This window comes from Lygodium microphyllum, chromosome 22, assembly GCF_053477565.2.
Source record: "Lygodium microphyllum isolate KBCC chromosome 22, Lygodium_microphyllum_v1.1.10, whole genome shotgun sequence".
Taxonomy (NCBI): domain Eukaryota; kingdom Viridiplantae; phylum Streptophyta; class Polypodiopsida; order Schizaeales; family Lygodiaceae; genus Lygodium; species Lygodium microphyllum.
The window spans coordinates 40,236,463-40,255,794 of record NC_141156.1 but is presented as its reverse complement, the minus strand read 5'-3'; the positions used below and the strand labels follow the sequence as shown (position 1 = coordinate 40,255,794).

At 39.4% G+C, this 19,332-nt stretch overlaps 1 protein-coding gene across 1 annotated transcript; it reads left to right on the top strand.

Moving 5' to 3' along the window:
* Nucleotides 1-543: 543 nt before the first annotated feature.
* Nucleotides 544-2,821, top strand: SQD1 (sulfoquinovosyldiacylglycerol 1). Its single transcript, XM_087662542.1, has 2 exons — nucleotides 544-1,684; nucleotides 2,223-2,821. The coding sequence occupies exons 1-2, from the start codon at nucleotides 611-613 to the stop codon at nucleotides 2,634-2,636; spliced, it is 1,488 nt and encodes a 495-aa protein (XP_087518668.1). The 5' UTR covers nucleotides 544-610; the 3' UTR covers nucleotides 2,637-2,821.
* Nucleotides 2,822-19,332: the final 16,511 nt, after the last annotated feature.

Here is a 19,332-nt window from a genome sequence, read left to right as displayed (position 1 = left end):
AAGAAATCTTTATTGTGAATTATGGCATCGAAAAGCAACATTAAAAAGCCATCACATGTGACAACATGCAAGTGGCTAAATGCCAAATGACGAAGTTAAATCCAAAGTAATGCCAACAACTTGAACCTATCACCTTCCATTAAGACTATAGTAATAGCAATGAAAGGAAAACAATTTCAAAATAAACAATCTATCCCATGTGACAACATGCAAGTGGTTAAAACACCAATTAAATTAGTTTAATCCAAAGTAATGGCACTAGTCCCAAATGCCAATCAATCAACTTAGTTTAATTCAAAATAATGGCATTACTCTAAAATGCCAATTAACTTAGTTTAGAGTAATACTATAATCTTTAATTACGATTTCTAATAATAAAATTAGAATAATCACAATGTGTTGTTATCAACTTAGTTTAATCGAAAATAAGGCCCGATGTCTAATAGTAAAATGAGAATAATTACAACATACCGCATTACAAAATGAGACAATAATTAGGATGTGATGTTGTAAACGAATATTCTTTAGCATCTGTCTCTCGGTCTGAGTGCCTTTGTCTACTAGAAGGGCAGGCAAGCGGGATAGGGAGGACAGGAAGCAGAGATCGGCCATGGCAGCAGCAGCAACTCATGTCCTCAAAGCCGGCCTTTGCAGCGACCCCTCTTTCTCGAAGGCTTCTTCGGGTCTACTGCCGCAGCCATGGGCGCACACCTCAACAGAGCACAGGGTTGTGAGCAGAGCCCCCCTGCGCAGGCGAAGAAGGAGCCAGCTGGGCGTGTGCTGCTGCTCCCCGCCTCGCGCCAGTGCCAGTGCCAATGCAAATGCCTTGGCTGCCGACACCGCGGCTGCAGCACCTGATTTTTCCTCCGTCCCACTGGCTCCCTCCTCAGAAAAGGGCAAGGGCACCAAGGTCATGATCATTGGTGGCGACGGTTACTGCGGCTGGGCCACCGCCCTCCACCTCTCCAACCTGGGCTATGAGGTCGCCATCGTGGACAGCCTGATCCGCCGCCTTTTCGATGAACAGCTGGGAACACAGACCCTAACCCCCATATCCTCCCTGCAGATCAGGGTCAAGACCTGGCAGCAGCTGTCTGGCAAGCAGCTTGGTGTCTACATTGGTGACATCTGCGACTTTGAGTTTTTGGAAAGCACAATTAAGTCCTTTGAGCCCCATGCTGTGGTCCATTACGGAGAGCAGAGGTCCGCACCTTACTCAATGATGGATCGCGGCCGGGCTGTCTTCACACAGCACAACAATGTCATCGGAACCCTCAATGTTCTGTTTGCTATCAAGGAATTTGCCCCTGAATGCCATCTTGTCAAACTTGGTACCATGGGGGAATATGGCACCCCCAACATTGACATTGAAGAGGGCTTCATCACCATAACACACAATGGACGGACAGATACCCTCCCTTATCCCAAACAGGCGAGCTCTTTTTATCATCTGAGCAAAGTCCATGATTCCCATAATATTGCCTTTGCTTGCAAAGCATGGAAAGTCAGGGCTACTGATCTTAACCAGGGTGTGGTCTATGGTGTGACCACCCCAGAAACAAGTTTGGACGAGCGGCTTATCAATAGGCTAGATTATGATGGTGTTTTTGGAACAGCATTGAATCGATTTTGTGTGCAGGCAGCAGTTGGGCATCCTCTGACTGTTTATGGAAGGGGAGGACAGGTATTTAATCAGTGCTTGTTTAGGTCGGCTATCTCCTTTGCATTCATTTTCCATTACATGAAAGAGGATTGAATTATGAAACGTATTCAATAATTTGACTTGTGTGGGATATGTGCTCAGATATTTCATTTCTATGTCTCACTTTATAGGCAATATGTGTAGCACAAGTGCAACCTCTGGGAAGGTTGCTCTTCTTACTCTTGTGGTAGACAAGATTGAGCTTTGTTTTCTTTTAGCGTTTGCTTTTCAGCAGCCTTTGATAGTGAAATGCTACATTGTTTGTAGACTGTCTAGATTTGTGTAAGGGTTCATTTCTATTTTAATTATTCATTTTACTAATAAGAAATGGGGATGTGTTATTGGTAGTTTGAGGTGGGATTCCTTGTCAAGGTTCATTGACACATCTTTAAAGCTGCCGCCATCGCTTTTTCTGTGTACATTTCAGTTGTCTTCTTTCCTGTTTTTCCTTTTGTTATGACAGCTCACAAGAATATCCACTCTTGGTGCTAACTAAAGAAGCTGATTTACATTGTTGCAGACCAGAGGATACCTCGACATTCGGGATACAGTTCAATGCATTGAGTTGGCAGTTGCAAATCCTGCAAACCCCGGGGAGTTTCGTGTGTTCAACCAGTTTACGGAGCAGTATTCTGTGAATGATCTTGCAAAGCTTGTCACACACGCTGGTCAAAAGCTTGGAATTGAAGTCAAAACTATCAGTGTGCCAAATCCACGTGTAGAAGCAGAAGAACATTATTACAATGCAAAGCATACTAAGCTCATAGAACTTGGGCTGAAGCCGCATCTCTTGTCTGATGCCTTACTGGACTCACTTCTCAACTTTGCAATCAAGTATTCTGGTCGAGTAGACATGTCCCAGATAATGCCTGCTGTGTCATGGAAGAAGGTTGGTGTAAAACCTGTAACAGTGGGCGCCAGTTTGCATGTGTGAGAAGGTACTTGGTACCAGCTTTACTTATTTGATCCAATGAGTGCGTTTTCTCACCCTTTTACTAGGTCATATAGTCCATGAACTCTGGATTAACAGCACACAAGTTTCATGTGTCTTCATCGATTGTTTTTGTGGTTGGGATGCAAGTGTGTATGCTAAGTATGCTTCATTTTTCTGAGCTAAAACTTTGTCAAACACTAATAGAGCCCAATAAGTTTTAAGGAGATTAAAGCATCTCTAAGTTTGTTACTCGATGTATTGTCAGTGCAGCCTTTTGCTTAGTTGATCTGTGCTTGTCTGAGATGTCTCTACTATACTGTGGAAAGGGATGTCTATACTTTTGTGAGGAAATTAATACATCTCTACTATCCTGCTGATGCCTTTACTTTTGTGAGGGAAATTGCATCAGCAGGATGGGAGAAGTCATCTATATAATGTTAATGATTTTATAGCTTCTCCCTTTTTGTATCAGAAGTCAGCCACGTGTTATTTGTTGGTGTGTTAATCATATTAATCAGGTTAGAGGTTAAATTCTCTAGGCTTGTAATTTATTTTGCTAACCTGATGCACATGAATTTTCATTTTGCTTGGTGGTTTTGCCAAAAGGGTTGTCCATGGCTTCTATTAAATCATTTTGTGTAGACTGTTGAATCTGATACTGCACGTTAATGTTTGCTTTGTGCTTCTATGAAGTAAATCAGTGTGTGTAGACTTTTCTGACTACTGCACGCACCAGATGACAGACATCATCTACCTTAAATTCTGAGCCATCTTTCACTTGGGGGTTGTATTGTTTTAGTGTTGGTCCTTTCAATGCAGAGTCAAATGAATATAAGGAAGGTACCATGCACTTCTCTTTGGACACCTCTCCACAAGCATAGTTTGGACCCTCTAAGATCCATAGACTTAAGGTTGGGTGGCCTTGGAGTCTATCTGCAACGAAATGTCAAGGCCTCAACTGATAAGATTTAACTTGGTGGTCCCTAAAATTCTGAAGTTATTTAATTTGCAGCCTTTATGGATGCTAAGTGTTCGTAGTTGATGGACACTTTTTATTGCTATAGTAGTTATTTTGCTAAACTAAACATTTTCCAAGCATAGCAGCTCTAAGAATATTTTCTTTAGTGTTTAGTATGCTTTGAAGTTGTAAAAATTTCCAATATATCTTGGTTAGTATTGGTTGTAGAGCAAGATGAATTGGATATATGTGACAAATATGATTTATTTCAAAGATTTTTTTATTAAAATATTTAAATAAGATGTATCGTCATTTATTTTAAGACGTGTACATCCTCTTTGCAAATATTTATTCATATTTGAGATTTTAGGAGATATATTGAATATATTTTAGAAATATTTTATGGCTCTCAGCAATTGTGGATTGTGCAATTGATTGTAACCATTGATTTAGTTAACTTAAACTATTTTGTGAAAAGAGTGATTATAAAGGGCCTATCTTTGGGCAAAGCAAGATTCACTTTAATATTAAAAATACGGCATGGAAGAGATGTCCATTCTATGTATGGGAGAAAATTGCACCCAACAGTGTGTCGCTCAACTTTACTTTACTCTTTTTAAGTCAATTTTTGAGTTTTATGAGTCGTGCTTTTAATTTTCATAAGAAAAGAGAGTATGGGAGAGTTAGATATTACAATTTGCTCCTTATTGACAATATGGTTAGGATTTAGAATATAGGTTTAAACAAGCTACGATCAAACTTTGTACTTTATTTCTCCCAAATTTAGGCCAACCTTTGGCTCTTTGATCATGGTGAACAGTTGTGCTCTAGCTACATAGGCTTTACATGTTGATTATATGATGGCCACATTTGTTAGTTGGGTTTTCTTTTTCGTGAGTAATATAAGGACCTTCCACATTCTTGTATGATTGGGATATTCAAACTTCAAGTGTGAGCTCATTGTGGCACCTTTCTATAGTTCTTACATGAATCAGAGGACATTGTTTAACTCTCAGCGCAGTTTATATGTCCCTCCCATCCTTGTATGGCATGACCCAAATTATCTCTAGCTTGATCCATGCATTAAACGGTATATTTCCATTTGCAAAACATGATTGCACATTGGAAGTGAAATATCTTAATTTGTAATATATTGTTTTTATATTAAATATATAACCTTACATTTAGGGATGTCCATCATGGCTTGAATTTGCTTGTCATGACTCTCCATGGCCTTCAATATCCTAGCTCGATCAATTGAATTTAGCCTCGACTATGCTAAGATCTATATTCTCTACTTGCTTAACAAATCTCTAGTATAGTTCAATAGACATCTAGTATTAAAGTCCCACTCATAGAATGTGATAGTCATATAATGAAAAAAACACATAATATTTTGTGTTATACATGCACATGAATAGTAATACAATGTGATATTTAACTTGAGTCACATAAATGATAAGAAAATTGAGAGAGAGAATCACATTAATACACAAATATAAATAAATAAATGTGTGTATACACACACACACACACACACACACACATACATATACATATACATATACATATACATATACATATAGCAAGTGTTGAGATGGAACAAGCTCACAACTCAACTTCGGGCCAAAAGACAAGCTTTTCAAACTTCCCCAAACATGCAAGGAGCCTTTTTGAAGGTAACACGAAAGTTTTTGGTACTCGCGCAAGAGCCAAGGGTGGAAACCCCGGCCCTTCCCTATAACCCCCTCACCTCTCAACCCGAAAAGAAACTAAACCCCCCCTCTCACTTTTCACTCAAGTCACTCACCTTCCCTCCTATATTTTTCGATGTGATGCCCCGAGCCACTTAACCATGCCCAAGCATGACGCGCAACAGCCCCGTGCTGTGTCGCCACCAAGGAGAGCCAAGCCTCGAGTAGGGTACCTCCCATATACTTATATGTATATGTATATGTATATGTATATGTATGTGTGTGCGTATGTGTACGTACATAATATGAACTATAGATATCTCTCTTATTTCTATATGTATGTGTGTGCGTATGTGTACGTACATAATATGAACTATAGATATAAGTGTGCGTAGAGAGAGAGAGAGAGAGAGAGAGAGAGAGAGAGAGAGAGAGAGAGAGAGAGAGAGAGAGAGAGATGTGTACATGCATGTTGTGTTATGTCACCTTTTGTCATCTTGGACATGTCACTATTTTGTCATCTCACGTGATTTTGAATTATATTATATACGTTTGCTTCTATGGAAATAGATTATTATATGGGTCTATTAATTGATAAATTATGCATTGTTTTTGAAGCCTTAGAACTTGATCCTCCACATCTTTTTGAACCAATAGATTTATCATAAAGGCAAAAAGTAGAATATTGATGACACAAAAAGGAAAACACTTGAGACCAAAGGTTCTAGAGACAATGCTATTATTCACATACAAGTGGACATATTGTTAAAGGTAATACGCTTGAGCTCAAAGGTTCTAGAGGCAATCCTATTGCACACATAGAAGTGGATACATTATTCAAGTGCAACTAGGTATTACTCTCAATTGCTCACTTTGGCAACCAGAGATCGACATATAATTTACATGTAATTAGATGTTAGAGGTTTTAGAGACAATCCTATTGCACACTAGGTGTAAGTTTCAATCTCTTAACAAGGTCACCTTTGGCAACTAGACCTTAACATATAGTTTACATAGAGATCTAGATCTCTTCAAGGGTATCCTCAAAACCTTTAGTCCTAATTGCAAGTACTCACTTTGAGATAAAAAAAGTGCAATATAGAGTCTAAGATTACTCGAAACGTTCTAAGGTCTAGAGTTTTCTTGATTTCACATTACTTTTACATTTGTTAAATTAACTCATTTATGCCTTTCCATTCTTAAATTATCTCATTTATCCACCTCTAAGCACCAATCATAAATTTCTTTTTAGGAGGGGTTTGAAGTCATATGGAGTTATATATTTGATTGGGCGAAAACCACCATAGATAGATAGGTTATAGACATAATATCACATTACACACCCTTTTTTTTCCCTATGTATATGGACATACAAGATAATGTGTCATTGTTTTAAATCACGATCCTAATATCATTAAATGAGCGTTAATAACCACACAAAATAGGCAAACACCTACTAATGGTCTCAGTGGCACTCTTTTGTTAGAGCTCCAATGTTTGTGTCAACAATGAGTATGCATACAACACCTCCAAATCTTGCACCAATAGAGACTACAACACAACAAGACATTGCATGGAAGGTTAGGGTTGATGAAGCTCCATTGACATCACTAATATACGACACACTTTCCTTCTTCCCTCACTTCAAGGACATGCGGCATGGGCTCTCTCTTGTGTGCCACTTGGGTGGGAGTAAAAAGATCCTCATATAATGATATTTTTTCCCCTTAGAGTGCATTTTTGTTTATCTTGAAGGCTTCTTCTTATCTAAATATGCAAATTTCAAGACTAGATTTTTTGCTCAACTATCTCCATCTTTACCAAAGAGAAAAAGGCAAGTATAGTTGCTAGGCCAAGAGCATCAATGCTAATTGTTAAAGAAAGAGTGGTTGCTAAGACTTAGTGAATGATTAGAAAGAAAGAACTTAAAGCAAAAATCACATGATTTGGTATGCTTAAGGAATCAAAATAGCAATGTAGTTCATTTGTTAATCCCTAAGGTGCTTGTCAAGAAGAGGGTTGAGATCTAAGAGAAGAGAGTACAGTGAGAGAGAGAAGCCATGAAAGGTGTGAACAAAAAGGTAAGATGAAGAGACTATAATTGTATTATTGTAAAGTGAAGCATTACAAGTCTTAGTACCTTATATATATATATGCCAATGTGATAAGATATTACTAATAAAACCATATAAAATAATCTCTCTTCCCAGCTTTTTACAATCCATCCCTTCCTAAAGGTTTTTGCCCATAAAAACAAAATTACAATGATTGAAAAGGATGGAGAGAATAGAGTACTACTTTGTTTACAACTGTACAAATGATAGAAAATAAATGAAGAGAATCAAATCTTTTGACTGAAATAAAGACACTAAGAGACACATAACCTTTGAATGATGGAACTTCTAATAATTATTAATATTTATGCTAATAGTTGTGCATTATGATATTAATAGCTTTGCTAATAGTTGCAAGCACTTATGCATTATCAAGTATGTTAATAGCAATACTATTAATTACAAATAGCCAGTAGGAAAAAAAGAAAACTCTATTTTGGGTATGTTAACCCCCTTCTCTACTCCTTAAAACAAGGAAAGTGGAGAGAATAATACTAAAATAATTCTCTCTCCACTTTTCCAATCATGTTCAATTTTTTAAATATGATTCCACAAAGGATTTTCTTGGGTTCCTTCTTCTCCTCATTCAATAGCCCTCTGCTAATCAAACTTTATATTTAGAAAAATTATGGGAGTATGATGCAATTTTTTCAATGCCAAATACTTAGTAGATGTGACACATCTCATCTTTTAATGAAAAATAAAAAAAGTAAAATGTTGATAGCTCCTTTTAAGATGTATTGATGATTTTTTATACACTAGCTTGTGGTCCAAAAAACAAAACCATTGGTCAATTTTCATGTTTTTTGGTAATGTATTCACTTAATTGTTTTGAAATTGGACAACACTTGGACATCCCTTCTCTATGAACTATTTTGCTTCATTCCACTTTTCTCAAAGTTCTATTAGACTCTCTGAGCCTGGATTCTCTTGGTGCTTCGCATCAATATTCTTTTGATGCTTCACATCAGGGTTCGAAGGACCGATGCCAATAGCAATGAGGGGAGTGCACGTCTGATGCATATTTCATCATTTTTCTCTTCCCTCTCCTTTTTTTTCTCTTGACTCTCCTTGCCTTTGTGCTCTCCTCCTCCTCCTCCTCCTCCTCCTCCTCCTTCTCTCTCTCTCTCTCTCTCTCTCTCTCTCTCTCTCTCTCTCTCTCTCTCTCTCTCTCTCTCTCTCTCTCTCTCTCTCTCTCTCTCTCTCTCTCTCCATAAAAATGTGTGTGCATGCGTAAATGGGTTTAGCTGTGTACATGTGTGTGTTTAATATGTGTGCTACCATTTGTGTGGTCTCATATGTGTGCCTCCCCTCTTCCCCCTCATCATTCTTCTCTCGTTTCCTTTCTTATGTTTTTCATGTGCCAATCTCTCATCTTTTTCCACCTCATATATGCACATGTTGTGTACACATGTATGTTCATGTGTATGTACATGATTGTATGCATGTATATGTATGCATGTGTTTAATATACATGTTTCCTTTGTATGTTCTCATAAATGTGTGTCCTCCCTATCCCTCTCATCATTTTTCTTTCATCTCCCTTATTTTTTTTGAGTCCCTTATCTCTCATCTTTTTTCACCTCATATATGTGAATGTTATGTGTGCATGTGTGTGTTACTAGTGACTTATCACATAAAGGAATTATTCCAACTTTCAATAATCATGATTACATTGGATATAGAGAATCATATTTTGACATGAAGTACATATTGGGGAGGCAGGGAACCATGAACCATCTTAAATAAAAGGAATACACATTGGAGTCTTGGAGTGTGATGAAGATTGCCTTTTACCACATATTTTTCTATAAAAATTTGAAGATTGCATTTTTCAAACCATACTAATAAACACATGGCAAAGAGATGATTGATCATGTTACCTACACAATCAACAGAAGACACTAGTTAGTGAGAACTAAGAAGTATTAATGGGTTGCATGTGTCGGGGAACCACCTCAGCTATTACCTCATTGTGGTATGCAACAGATGCCTTTTGTCTCTAAATATTCACTGATCCATTTGCCTTCGCGAATAACCTTGTACTATGGGAGTTTCCATATAGTGAAAAAAATCCTTTCATAAGGGTGTATATATAGAAGTTTTAAGACCACATAAAGACATTAATATTTCTTAGAAAAGATAGTTTCTCACTTTATAGCTAATGTGGAAGATAAAAGTTTACTAAGTGTGTTGATTTAAGTGGGTTGATGGATTGGAGTGGTGAATTAGTGGGAGAGCTAGCATGTTTATAGGATCATGGATTAGCTAGAAGGGTACTAAATTAATAGCTCCTGCTAATTATATAGCATATATGAACATGACTAGAGAATTACCAAGTACTATATCAAGTGTGCACATATGTTTGTGTGAATGTGTTTGAGCATACTTGGGAGTGAGTCTCACGAAAGTCTTAAAAAAATGGCCTAAAAAATTTACTTGTGAGGTAGGAGGACAAGTTTTCCAAAGAAAGATATTGGCATGTATTTTCAAATTTCAGTTCTTTATTTGTTAGAGGAGTAAAGAATTTTAAACTAGAAGAAGATCCTTAGGACATTTAGTGTAGCTTGAACTATATTCTTTAGTCACTATTTCATTATGCAAAGAGCTAAATCTTTTGCATAAAAAAGCTCTCTCAATAATTGTTTTAAAAAAACACTTAATCAAAATAAGACATGTTTTAGGGGTGGATGAGTGAGTAATTCCCCATGGGACCTACTATTGATGTCCAAAGACAACAATCCACAAAAAAGATAGAAACTAAGAATATGGCACATTCCTAGGTAATAGATTAGGTTAATACTATCATTGTTTCATTTATATGAAGCATGTTTCTTGGCTAGTTACTCCTCAAAACATATGAAAGCATATAAGCCTTTGTTTCTTGTGGCATGCTTAGAAGACTTGAAGCATAGGGTTTTTTCTAGTCTTTATGGCATCTCTAAATGCATTTGAGTTTAAAGTATGGTTTGCACTAGAAAAACAAGGAAATATAGGGTTTTGTTTTTTGTGGCATGCTTAAGACTTTTAGTGTGAGGATATACAAACATGTGATATTGATGTGTTTCTTGAGAGAGCCAAGATGGCTTCTGCCCTAAATGTGTCCAAGCCCAGGGAAGAACAATACACACCAAATATTAAACTTTTCAAGCATGGATCATACTAGTTAGATGGCCTACAAAATGAAGATGATGGAAATATTCCATAGAAAGGGGGCTATGGAAATAAGTGTGCAGGGATTAAGTCCAAATGATGTGTGTAGTGAGAGTGAAGGAAGAAGGGATTGATCCTTTACATTATTGAAGTGATCATAGTCGAGAAGAAGTGAGCAATCCTTGTGTGTGTTCAACCGAGTATTTGCAAGATAGAGTGATGCCACCCAACATGAAGGAGATAAATGAGATAAGTATGAGGCGCAATGTGGGAGTTCCGCCCTATAAAGAGCAAAGCAACTAGTGCATCGTAAGGTTATGAAGCATTTAAAGGGGTATCGATTTGTTATGGAGCATTTAAAGGGATATATATGCTCCATTGTGTGCTCTAGGTCTTGGGTGTTAGAGTGTGCTCATGAGCTCTAATGGTTGTGTTTCATAGTGTTGTGTGCTTGCATGCACTAATGTTTCTACTCTATAGTGTGTGAGTTCAAGTGAGGTCCAATGCTTGTGTCTTAGTGCATGTCCAAGCATTTTCCTAGTGTACTTGTGCTCTACAATTTTCTCTTGTATGCAAGTTCTCTATTGTGCTTTTGGGATAGTGGGTTGTGCTAATGTACTAAAGGGTGTGCACAAGATCGAGGCTCATGTATGAGTGCTCTAATGTTATTGCATGTGTGCCCTTGTGCACACACTCTAAAGACAATGTGTGTATTGTGTTTAGAAGTAGTGCTTGTGATACCCAAATGTTCTATCATCGTGTGCTCATGCTCTAGCATTGTGTGCTAGGGTGTTGTGTGTTTAAGTGTCACGTGCTAGGCCTAATGTGTGCTCTAGATTGTTTTGTTGTTGCTTGACTGCTATTATATTCTAATGTGTGCTAGTTCACAATATGTAAATATTAAACTTATAATCTTGAGACGTCTTGTAAAAAGCATGCATGTGTTTATCAACCATAGAGTAGATGCTTACTACTAAAGTGAAGATGTAGAAGAAAAAGACAAACATGAGGTCTAAGTTTAAGTGAGCCAAAAGGCCTAAATGTTGAAGTGACTATTATGTGACTAGTGTGATTTGTGTTTCACTAGTGTAGTCTGCCTACATGTGTTGAGTTTGGGGCTAAACATGTCGTATCCTAGGTGCACTTAAGTAAGTTAAACTAAGGTGAGAGAGTATAGTGTGTATGTGGCTTAGAGTTTGAATATATAACTAGGGTTTAGGTGTGGGACGAAGGTTTATATGTGTGACTAAATGCCTAGGTTCTATCTAGAGTGAGGGTGGTATAGTCTAGACTAGGTGCAACAAGTCTAATCCAATGACATGCTTACATGCTTATGTCAGTGTGTCATCTTTGTTGCTTAAGTGCATGGTGGATGCATGTCCAATTGAACTAGTCTAGGTGCATGTATACTACATGAGTTATGCAACAACAATGTGCAGCTCCATATGGTGACTAGCCTCAACTATGAGGTTTAAGGGTGACTAACCTAGTTCAAAAGATATGATGCTAGATTTGTGGGCCTATGAGTGTGCTTAAGCATAAGCTTAGTTTGTGTGTGTGAGTGCCAATTAGCAACCTTAATTGGCTCAATGCCAAAAGCACTCAAGTGCTATTGCACAGTTTAGGTTACTAGTGGAACCTAGGCTGGTTAGAATTGTGGTGGCTCATGTGAGTGTAAATCCTCAAGTGTAAGAAGTGTGGCTTAGATTAAGTGAGCCAAAAAGGCTTAAATGTTAAACTGACTATTATGTGACTAGTGTGATGTGTGTGTGGCTAGTGTAGTATTGGGTTACATGATTAGCAAGTGTGTAAATCCGAGAGTCGTAATCCAACATTTTTCTTGGATTGACAAGGACTGTAGCCACCCTTCACGGAAGTTACAACGTGAATGAGACTTATGAGCCATATTAATCACTAGTATTAATGTGTATAGTTTGGATGGTCCAAAAATATTAGATGTTTGGGTAAAATGATGCGTAGATCGGTCGCTGTATGCTCGCGTAGTGAATCCCGGAAGGTCTCCAAGAACAATGAACTCTACTTTTTGCACAAGTTACAAGGTAAAAAGCATGAACGACAAGAGCAAGAGACCAATTGGGTGCAATCTCCCCCCATGCCTTGTGTGAGCGCTTCACAAAGCATGTATTTTATGTATATTTCTTCTTCATGCTCAATAATAGCCCAATTTACAAAAATATATCAAGCTTTTTAGCTTTTGAGTTTGCTTTTACACAAAAATAGGAATAAAGCTAATGGACGGTGCCCAAAGAGTCTGGCACGCCCAATACAATGTCCAAATAGAAATAACATAACCGTGCGCATGGGCGCATACAAAATAATAATAAATAATCGATGCCTCAATAGACATGACAAAATATAGGCGTGGCGCCTATCAAAATATAATCCATAGATCGAATACTCGCTATCCACCAATGCTTTCCTCCGCCACTACTGCTATCTCTACACATCAACTGAAGCATTCACAATCGTTAGCAAAATAATACAATTAAGCGGACAAAAGTGAATACCTAGCAGTCTTCAGCTACATAAATAAATCAACTGGTTAGAAATAAATCCTAACCTTAATTTATTACGAGCACGCACTCTAAACTCATAAATGTTTATTAATTTAATATGCATTTTGCGGAATCACCCATGTACACACTAAATTAATGAAACGCTCGAAAAGGACAGGCGTCCCCATCAACTTCTCGCACAAAGAATCCACTTTGCGTATGAGCCCCGGTCATCAAAGTTTACGGAATCCACCGTAAAACCTCATGGAATCCACTGTGGCACGGAATCCACCGTGAAATATGCCTCCTGGCATCATAAAAAAACTAGTATATTTTAGATATCCTTAAGTGTAAGAAGTGTGGCTTAGATTAACCAAGCCAAAAAGGCTTAAATGTTGAAGTGACTATTGTGTGACTAGTGTGATGTGTGCTATGTGGGGTGTAGTGTTGGGTTACATGATTAGCAAGTGTGGTGTGTTTTATGTGACTAATGTGAGTGGAGTAGTATGACTATATCATGTATTTCTTAGAGGCCATAGTCCTATGTCCATCATTGTTATTAGAGAGTGTGTGCATATTGCATGGCCAAAAATGGCATATTCTAGTTAGAGATGAAGTGGCACCTAGAAGCCACATGGGTTTCAAACATTGAGGTTGGTGACTACCATTTTTGGTAAAAGAACGTGCATCATGTACTTGAATAGACATCTTTTAGTATGATGGGCCACCACAATCCTTTTGGAAGAATCTTTCTTCTCATAGTTTCATTAGAAAAGTGTCCCTCAACCAAACTTTCATGAGCTTCTTGCAAGATCACAGTCTGTTCATGTTCGTGGATATATCTCCTCAAGACTTGATGAATGCCTTTTTTGTACAGAATTCCCATAATCATTGAAAATTTTGACTTTGCAAAGCTAATCTTTTTCTTTGGTCTCTTGATAAATGGGTTGGCCTAACACCATCAAGTAATAAATTTATCATCTGATCATAATAGGGATCAAACTCATATACATGTATTCCAAATAAGTCTCCATCTCTAAGTTTATCATTCACTCCATATACGGGATTTGTGGACTCAATCCTACTTAATCCACCACTACACATTCCTTTCTAGGGATATGCCCAATCTTATGTAGGGTGTAAATTTCTTGTACGTAGATAGTTTAATTTATGTGTGTATAGCAGGTAAGAGTTATTTGCATAGCTATAAGTTGTCTTATATATGCAATTGTATTAGTTTACACTTGCACAAAGTTTAGAGGCATTGAATGTTTAGGATGCATATGCATAAACCTAAACATGGCTGCCCATCTTAGTTATCTACACACTAGGTGCTATCCTCACACATACATCTACATGAATGGATAGGTTTTCTATACTAGATTGAAAAGTATTTATTTTTATGTGTATTTAATGTGTTAATTTTTCCCAACTAGTCTAGATTCTACTAGTTTCGGTTTGCTAACATGTAGACTTATGGTGAATGGGCAACTTACCGAATATCCAAGCATTGAAGGTGTTTATAAATTGTCAAACAACAATAATCATTACATATCAAGTCCAAATTCAGTAGCTATAACATGATAAGTTATGTAATTCAAAGGATTTTGAACTCAAAAAATTAATCAGATAAACATAACTAGGCACTTTGTGTGCCTAGTCTTCTCTCAGCGTGCTACTACATGCTAGCTTAAGTTTGGTGCTTTGTGCCAAATCTTGAAGCACCACTGTTACTATTGGCTAACACATTTCATGACGTGATGCATGTCTTATGTGGCAATATTATTTATGGCTAGTTGAGTCCCTAAAAACCCAAGGTAATGGCTAAAGATTTCGATGATATAGGATGATTGAGTGGCTTGATGATCATCAACACTTTGTATAAGTCATGATCCCGTCTTCAATACACTTATTGGAGACCTTAGAAGTTGCTAAGCCTTTTACTAGATATAACTATCACACACACACACACACACACACGCACGCACGCACGCACGCACGCACGCGCATGCACACGCCCATGCACACACATGAAATATGTATTATAATATAATAATAATAATACACTTATATAATAATATTATAATACATCACACACACACTTAATATTATATGATAATACATAATATTAGATTATCTCAATTGGAATAGAGATGGATTTGTTTTTTCAATTTCAAAAAAACATATGTTAGATCATATTGATTTATTTTTCCAAAGGATCTTGTGCTAGATTGTATTTGCCTTTGAATGCAATAATGCAAACTTCATTTTGGGGAAAAATTTGCCTTACATCGAAGGAGTCTGCAGGATGTCACCTGCATGTTGCTTACATTTGGGGGTGGGCATGGGTGGGTGTGTTGTTTTACATGGAAAACCCCAAGGGTATATATTTATGGGGGGAAATTTTATATCTATTTAAAAAAATTAAATAATCATGTAGTGAGGGCAACATGAGGGAGGTGGGTTTATACTTTTTTTTTGAAGAATCACGCATGAGGGAAAAAGGGAGGGTTATATTTCTTTTAAAAAAATGAATTATCTCATACTCCCGCAGGGGGTTAAATTTGGATTATCTCACACCTACACGAAAGGGGGGTTTTGGGGGGGGGGGGGGGGGTTATATTTCTTTAAAAGAATGAATTATCTCTCGCACCCTCAAGTGCGAGGGGGGGGGGGGGGGTTAATTTCCTTAAATTTTTTTGAATTATCTTGCACTAGCACAAAAGAGGGGTTTTAGGGGGGGATTTATTTCTTAAAAATTGAATAATCCCAAGTGAGAGAAAAGGGTGGGGGATTTATATTTCTTTTAAGAAAATAAGTTATCCCGTGCCCACATGAGGAAGGGGGGTTGAAGGGGTTTTATATATTTTTAAAAATTGAATAGTCCCATGTGAGGGAGAGGAGGGGTTTTATATTTTGAAAAAAAATTATCTTGTACCCCCACGTGATGTGGCATTGGGCTATCAGGCTGATTGGGACCCCCACAAGTCACATTGAAATTACCCCACACCTGCATCACCAGGGGAGGGGGAAGGGGGGTTTAATTTCTTCTTAAAACTTTTATTTTTCTTGTGCTCACACTTTGCGTGCTAGGTTGATTGGGATTTTGCGAGTATTTTTGCCTATAAATAACCCTAGTGCATTGTGCAATCGATGGACAAGCCGAGGACGAGTGAATATTTCTTTTTTTAAAAAAATTATTTAACCACCCATGAAGCACACCAAATGGGCAAGGCCATGGCTCATTAAAAAACCTTCACCCTCTCTATTTCTCTCTCTCTCTTTCTCGCTCTCTCTCTGTGCTTTAGAGAGCTTTAAAAAATATTAATAAAAAATTAAAAAAAGTTAATATTTCTCTCTCTCATTCACTCGCTAGCTCTCTCTCTCTCTCTCTCTCCCCACCCGTTGAGAATAATATATTGTAGTTGTCGCCATCTGCTTTGCTGTTGCCATCACTTCTACTGCCCTCTCGTCGCCCTTGTTAGCACGATTGCTGCCACCTACATCGCCACCATTTCGGCCTATACCGCCCTCTTACTACCATCACTACTATTTCACACAGAGAGAGAGAGAGAGAGAGAGAGAGAGAGAGAGAGAGAGAGAGAGAGAGAGAGAGAGAGAGAGAGAGAGAGAGAGAGAGAGAGCCCACACAGTTTCCATGTAGCAGGGGAAGAGAGGTTTTGGGGGGGACCTGGGTGAGTGCCATGTGGCACCTCTAAAGGCCTTTTGTTAATAATAGCAAGTGTTAACCCCAACACGAAGAGAGCGAAAGAAAGTGGAAAAGACGCAGGGCAAAGGCGGAAAAAAGGTAGCCTGACTGAAGGAAAAAAAGGAGAAAAGGCCAAAAGCGCAAGGACAACCTTAAAAGGCCAAGGCAAACACGAAAAGGGAAAGACGCATAAAAAGCGCACCCTAAAATCTTGTAAAAGAGTGCTGGGCTCTCACCCGTGCAATTTGTAAATATAGAAGGGTAGTGAAAAGGAAACAAGGAAGATAAAAGGACAATGGAAAAGAGGGCCTAGGCTATGACCGGCCATGTAAAAAAGGGAAAAGGGGATGACCGCCCAAAAGGGAAGTAGGGTTTTGTATATAAGGTTGAAAAGTGAATGCAGAGCTCATTCTTTGGTGTGGAAAAACTAGTCTTCTTCTTCCTCTCTTCTTCTCTCCTTCTTGCTTGTGTATGCTCTTGAGAGAGGGAGTGTGAGAGTGTGAGGGAGTGAGTGTGTGTGAGAGTGAGGGATCAAGAGGGTGAAGCTCTTCACCATCTCCTCTCCTCTACTTCTCTTCTCTTCTCTTCTCTTCTCTTACGCGTGGCTATGGAGGATGGAGCTTGGAGATGGAGGAGGCTTGAGGATGCTTGAGCTAGCATCGAGAATCGTGGAGCTACCGGAGTGTGAGAGAGAGGAGGGTACTCGATCGAGCATCAAGGTAAGTTCACTGCATTTGTAGGATCGACGGCGCGTCGGCTAGGTGAGAGATAGCCATGAGAGCTCACTTGGAACGCTTGAAACAATAAGCGGTCCGTGGGTCTTGGCAGTTGAGCGAAATCTCCCACATTTTGGTTCCGTTGCCGGGACCACGGATTCAAGCTCGAGCACTCGCGCGCCTCATATCGAGCATTGAAGTAGGGTATTCACCCCGAAACGGAGCTTGAGATAGGTAGGAAGTCTGGTGTTTTTGATCTTCAGAACAGGTAAGTATTTTGGAATAATCTGGTTATTAATGACTGGAAAACATGGAGAAATTAGTTCAGTGTTTTGCTTTCGATTCAGGATGTGTTTAGGATAGATTAGCAGTAGGAAATCACACACGAAGAGGCAAAGGGCTGCTGCTGTGAAACAGGGGAAAACCACAAGAAACGAAAGGAAAAAATGGAGTAAATGCAAAGGTAACGGCATAGGAAACGCCAGGGAAGGAATCTGTAGTGTGCAGGGCATAACTAGCAGGGTATAAACTCTAGGAGGGCAAGAGGACCCCATTTCCAACCAACGGAGAGCGAGAGAGATAGAGAGTGAGAGAGTGAGCGAGCTGGGCAGCTGTCTGATCGACCAGAGCAAGGAGGACATCGCATTCGGCGACTCCCAGGTAACCAATCTCCTTCGCACACTTCAACTCCGTCGCTGGTTAATCGCATGATCAATAGGATAAAATATCTAGTGAAAATTGAGCAAATTTGTGTGCGCAACTCATCGGACCGGCGGAATCGGACGTCTGACCCAGTACCCGATTCCCAGAATTGAACACTCGGACAACCGTCCGATCGGAATGACCCGTTCGATCACTAGGCTCGGACCAACTAGTCCGATCGGACGTGCCACGTGGCACTCGGACCAACCGTCCGATTTTTAGAATCGGATGCTCGGACCAACTTGTCCGACTCAAACACTCGGACCACTCGGACGCTCTGACTCGGACCCACCCTGTTCGATCGGATGAAGTAATACACGTCACGAGTCGGACCACCTGTTCGGTTCGATTCCCAGAATCGGACCCTCCTGGGAATTGGACCCTCTTGGCTGATTCCTCGAGCACCTGCCCGTCCGATTCTTGAGAATCGGACACGCGGACCTTAAGACTACCACTCAGCCCTGACATACTTGGTCCGATTCCCACGATCAGACCACTGGTAAATCAAACCACTGGTAAATCGGACGTCTGATTCCCAGAGTCAAACCAAAACAAAACCTGACCCATCCAGGGACACACTGGGGCACTCCCCCAGCGACCCACCCCCACGTGAGCGACAGGAAGCAGCATAGGACCGTGGGACCCGTAGAGCGGCCAGGACTAGAGTAGCAAAGCCTGTCAAGCCCAAAACAAGCAAGAGTGAGTGAGACGCCGGGGAATCACTCAAAGCGCTCGGGTTGAATTTCCGCACTTGAAGAACACTTAGGAAAGCCGAAAGCCTGATTGAGCACAAGTGCACGAGGAACATCACACTCACGAGTGACCATAAGTTGAGCGCTGCATTCAAAAATTAAAAAGAACTCACTCAGATAAATCGCCCAAAAAACCCACCAATAGGAGAAGACCCAAGGTGTATGCAAACGCGTGGAGCGCAAGGTAGGATCAAGCAAGGAGCGACAACGACAAGGATCTGACTTACGACTAGGCGCAAGAATCCAACCATGACAGAGGGAGGCTCAGATCATCGGTTTACAGGGGAGCTAGATATTAGCGCATTTTCAGAAGCCATACAACAAATGGTGAGCAGTTACGATGTGCATGCCAGGTACGAACACCGTGGCAGGACGCAGAGGC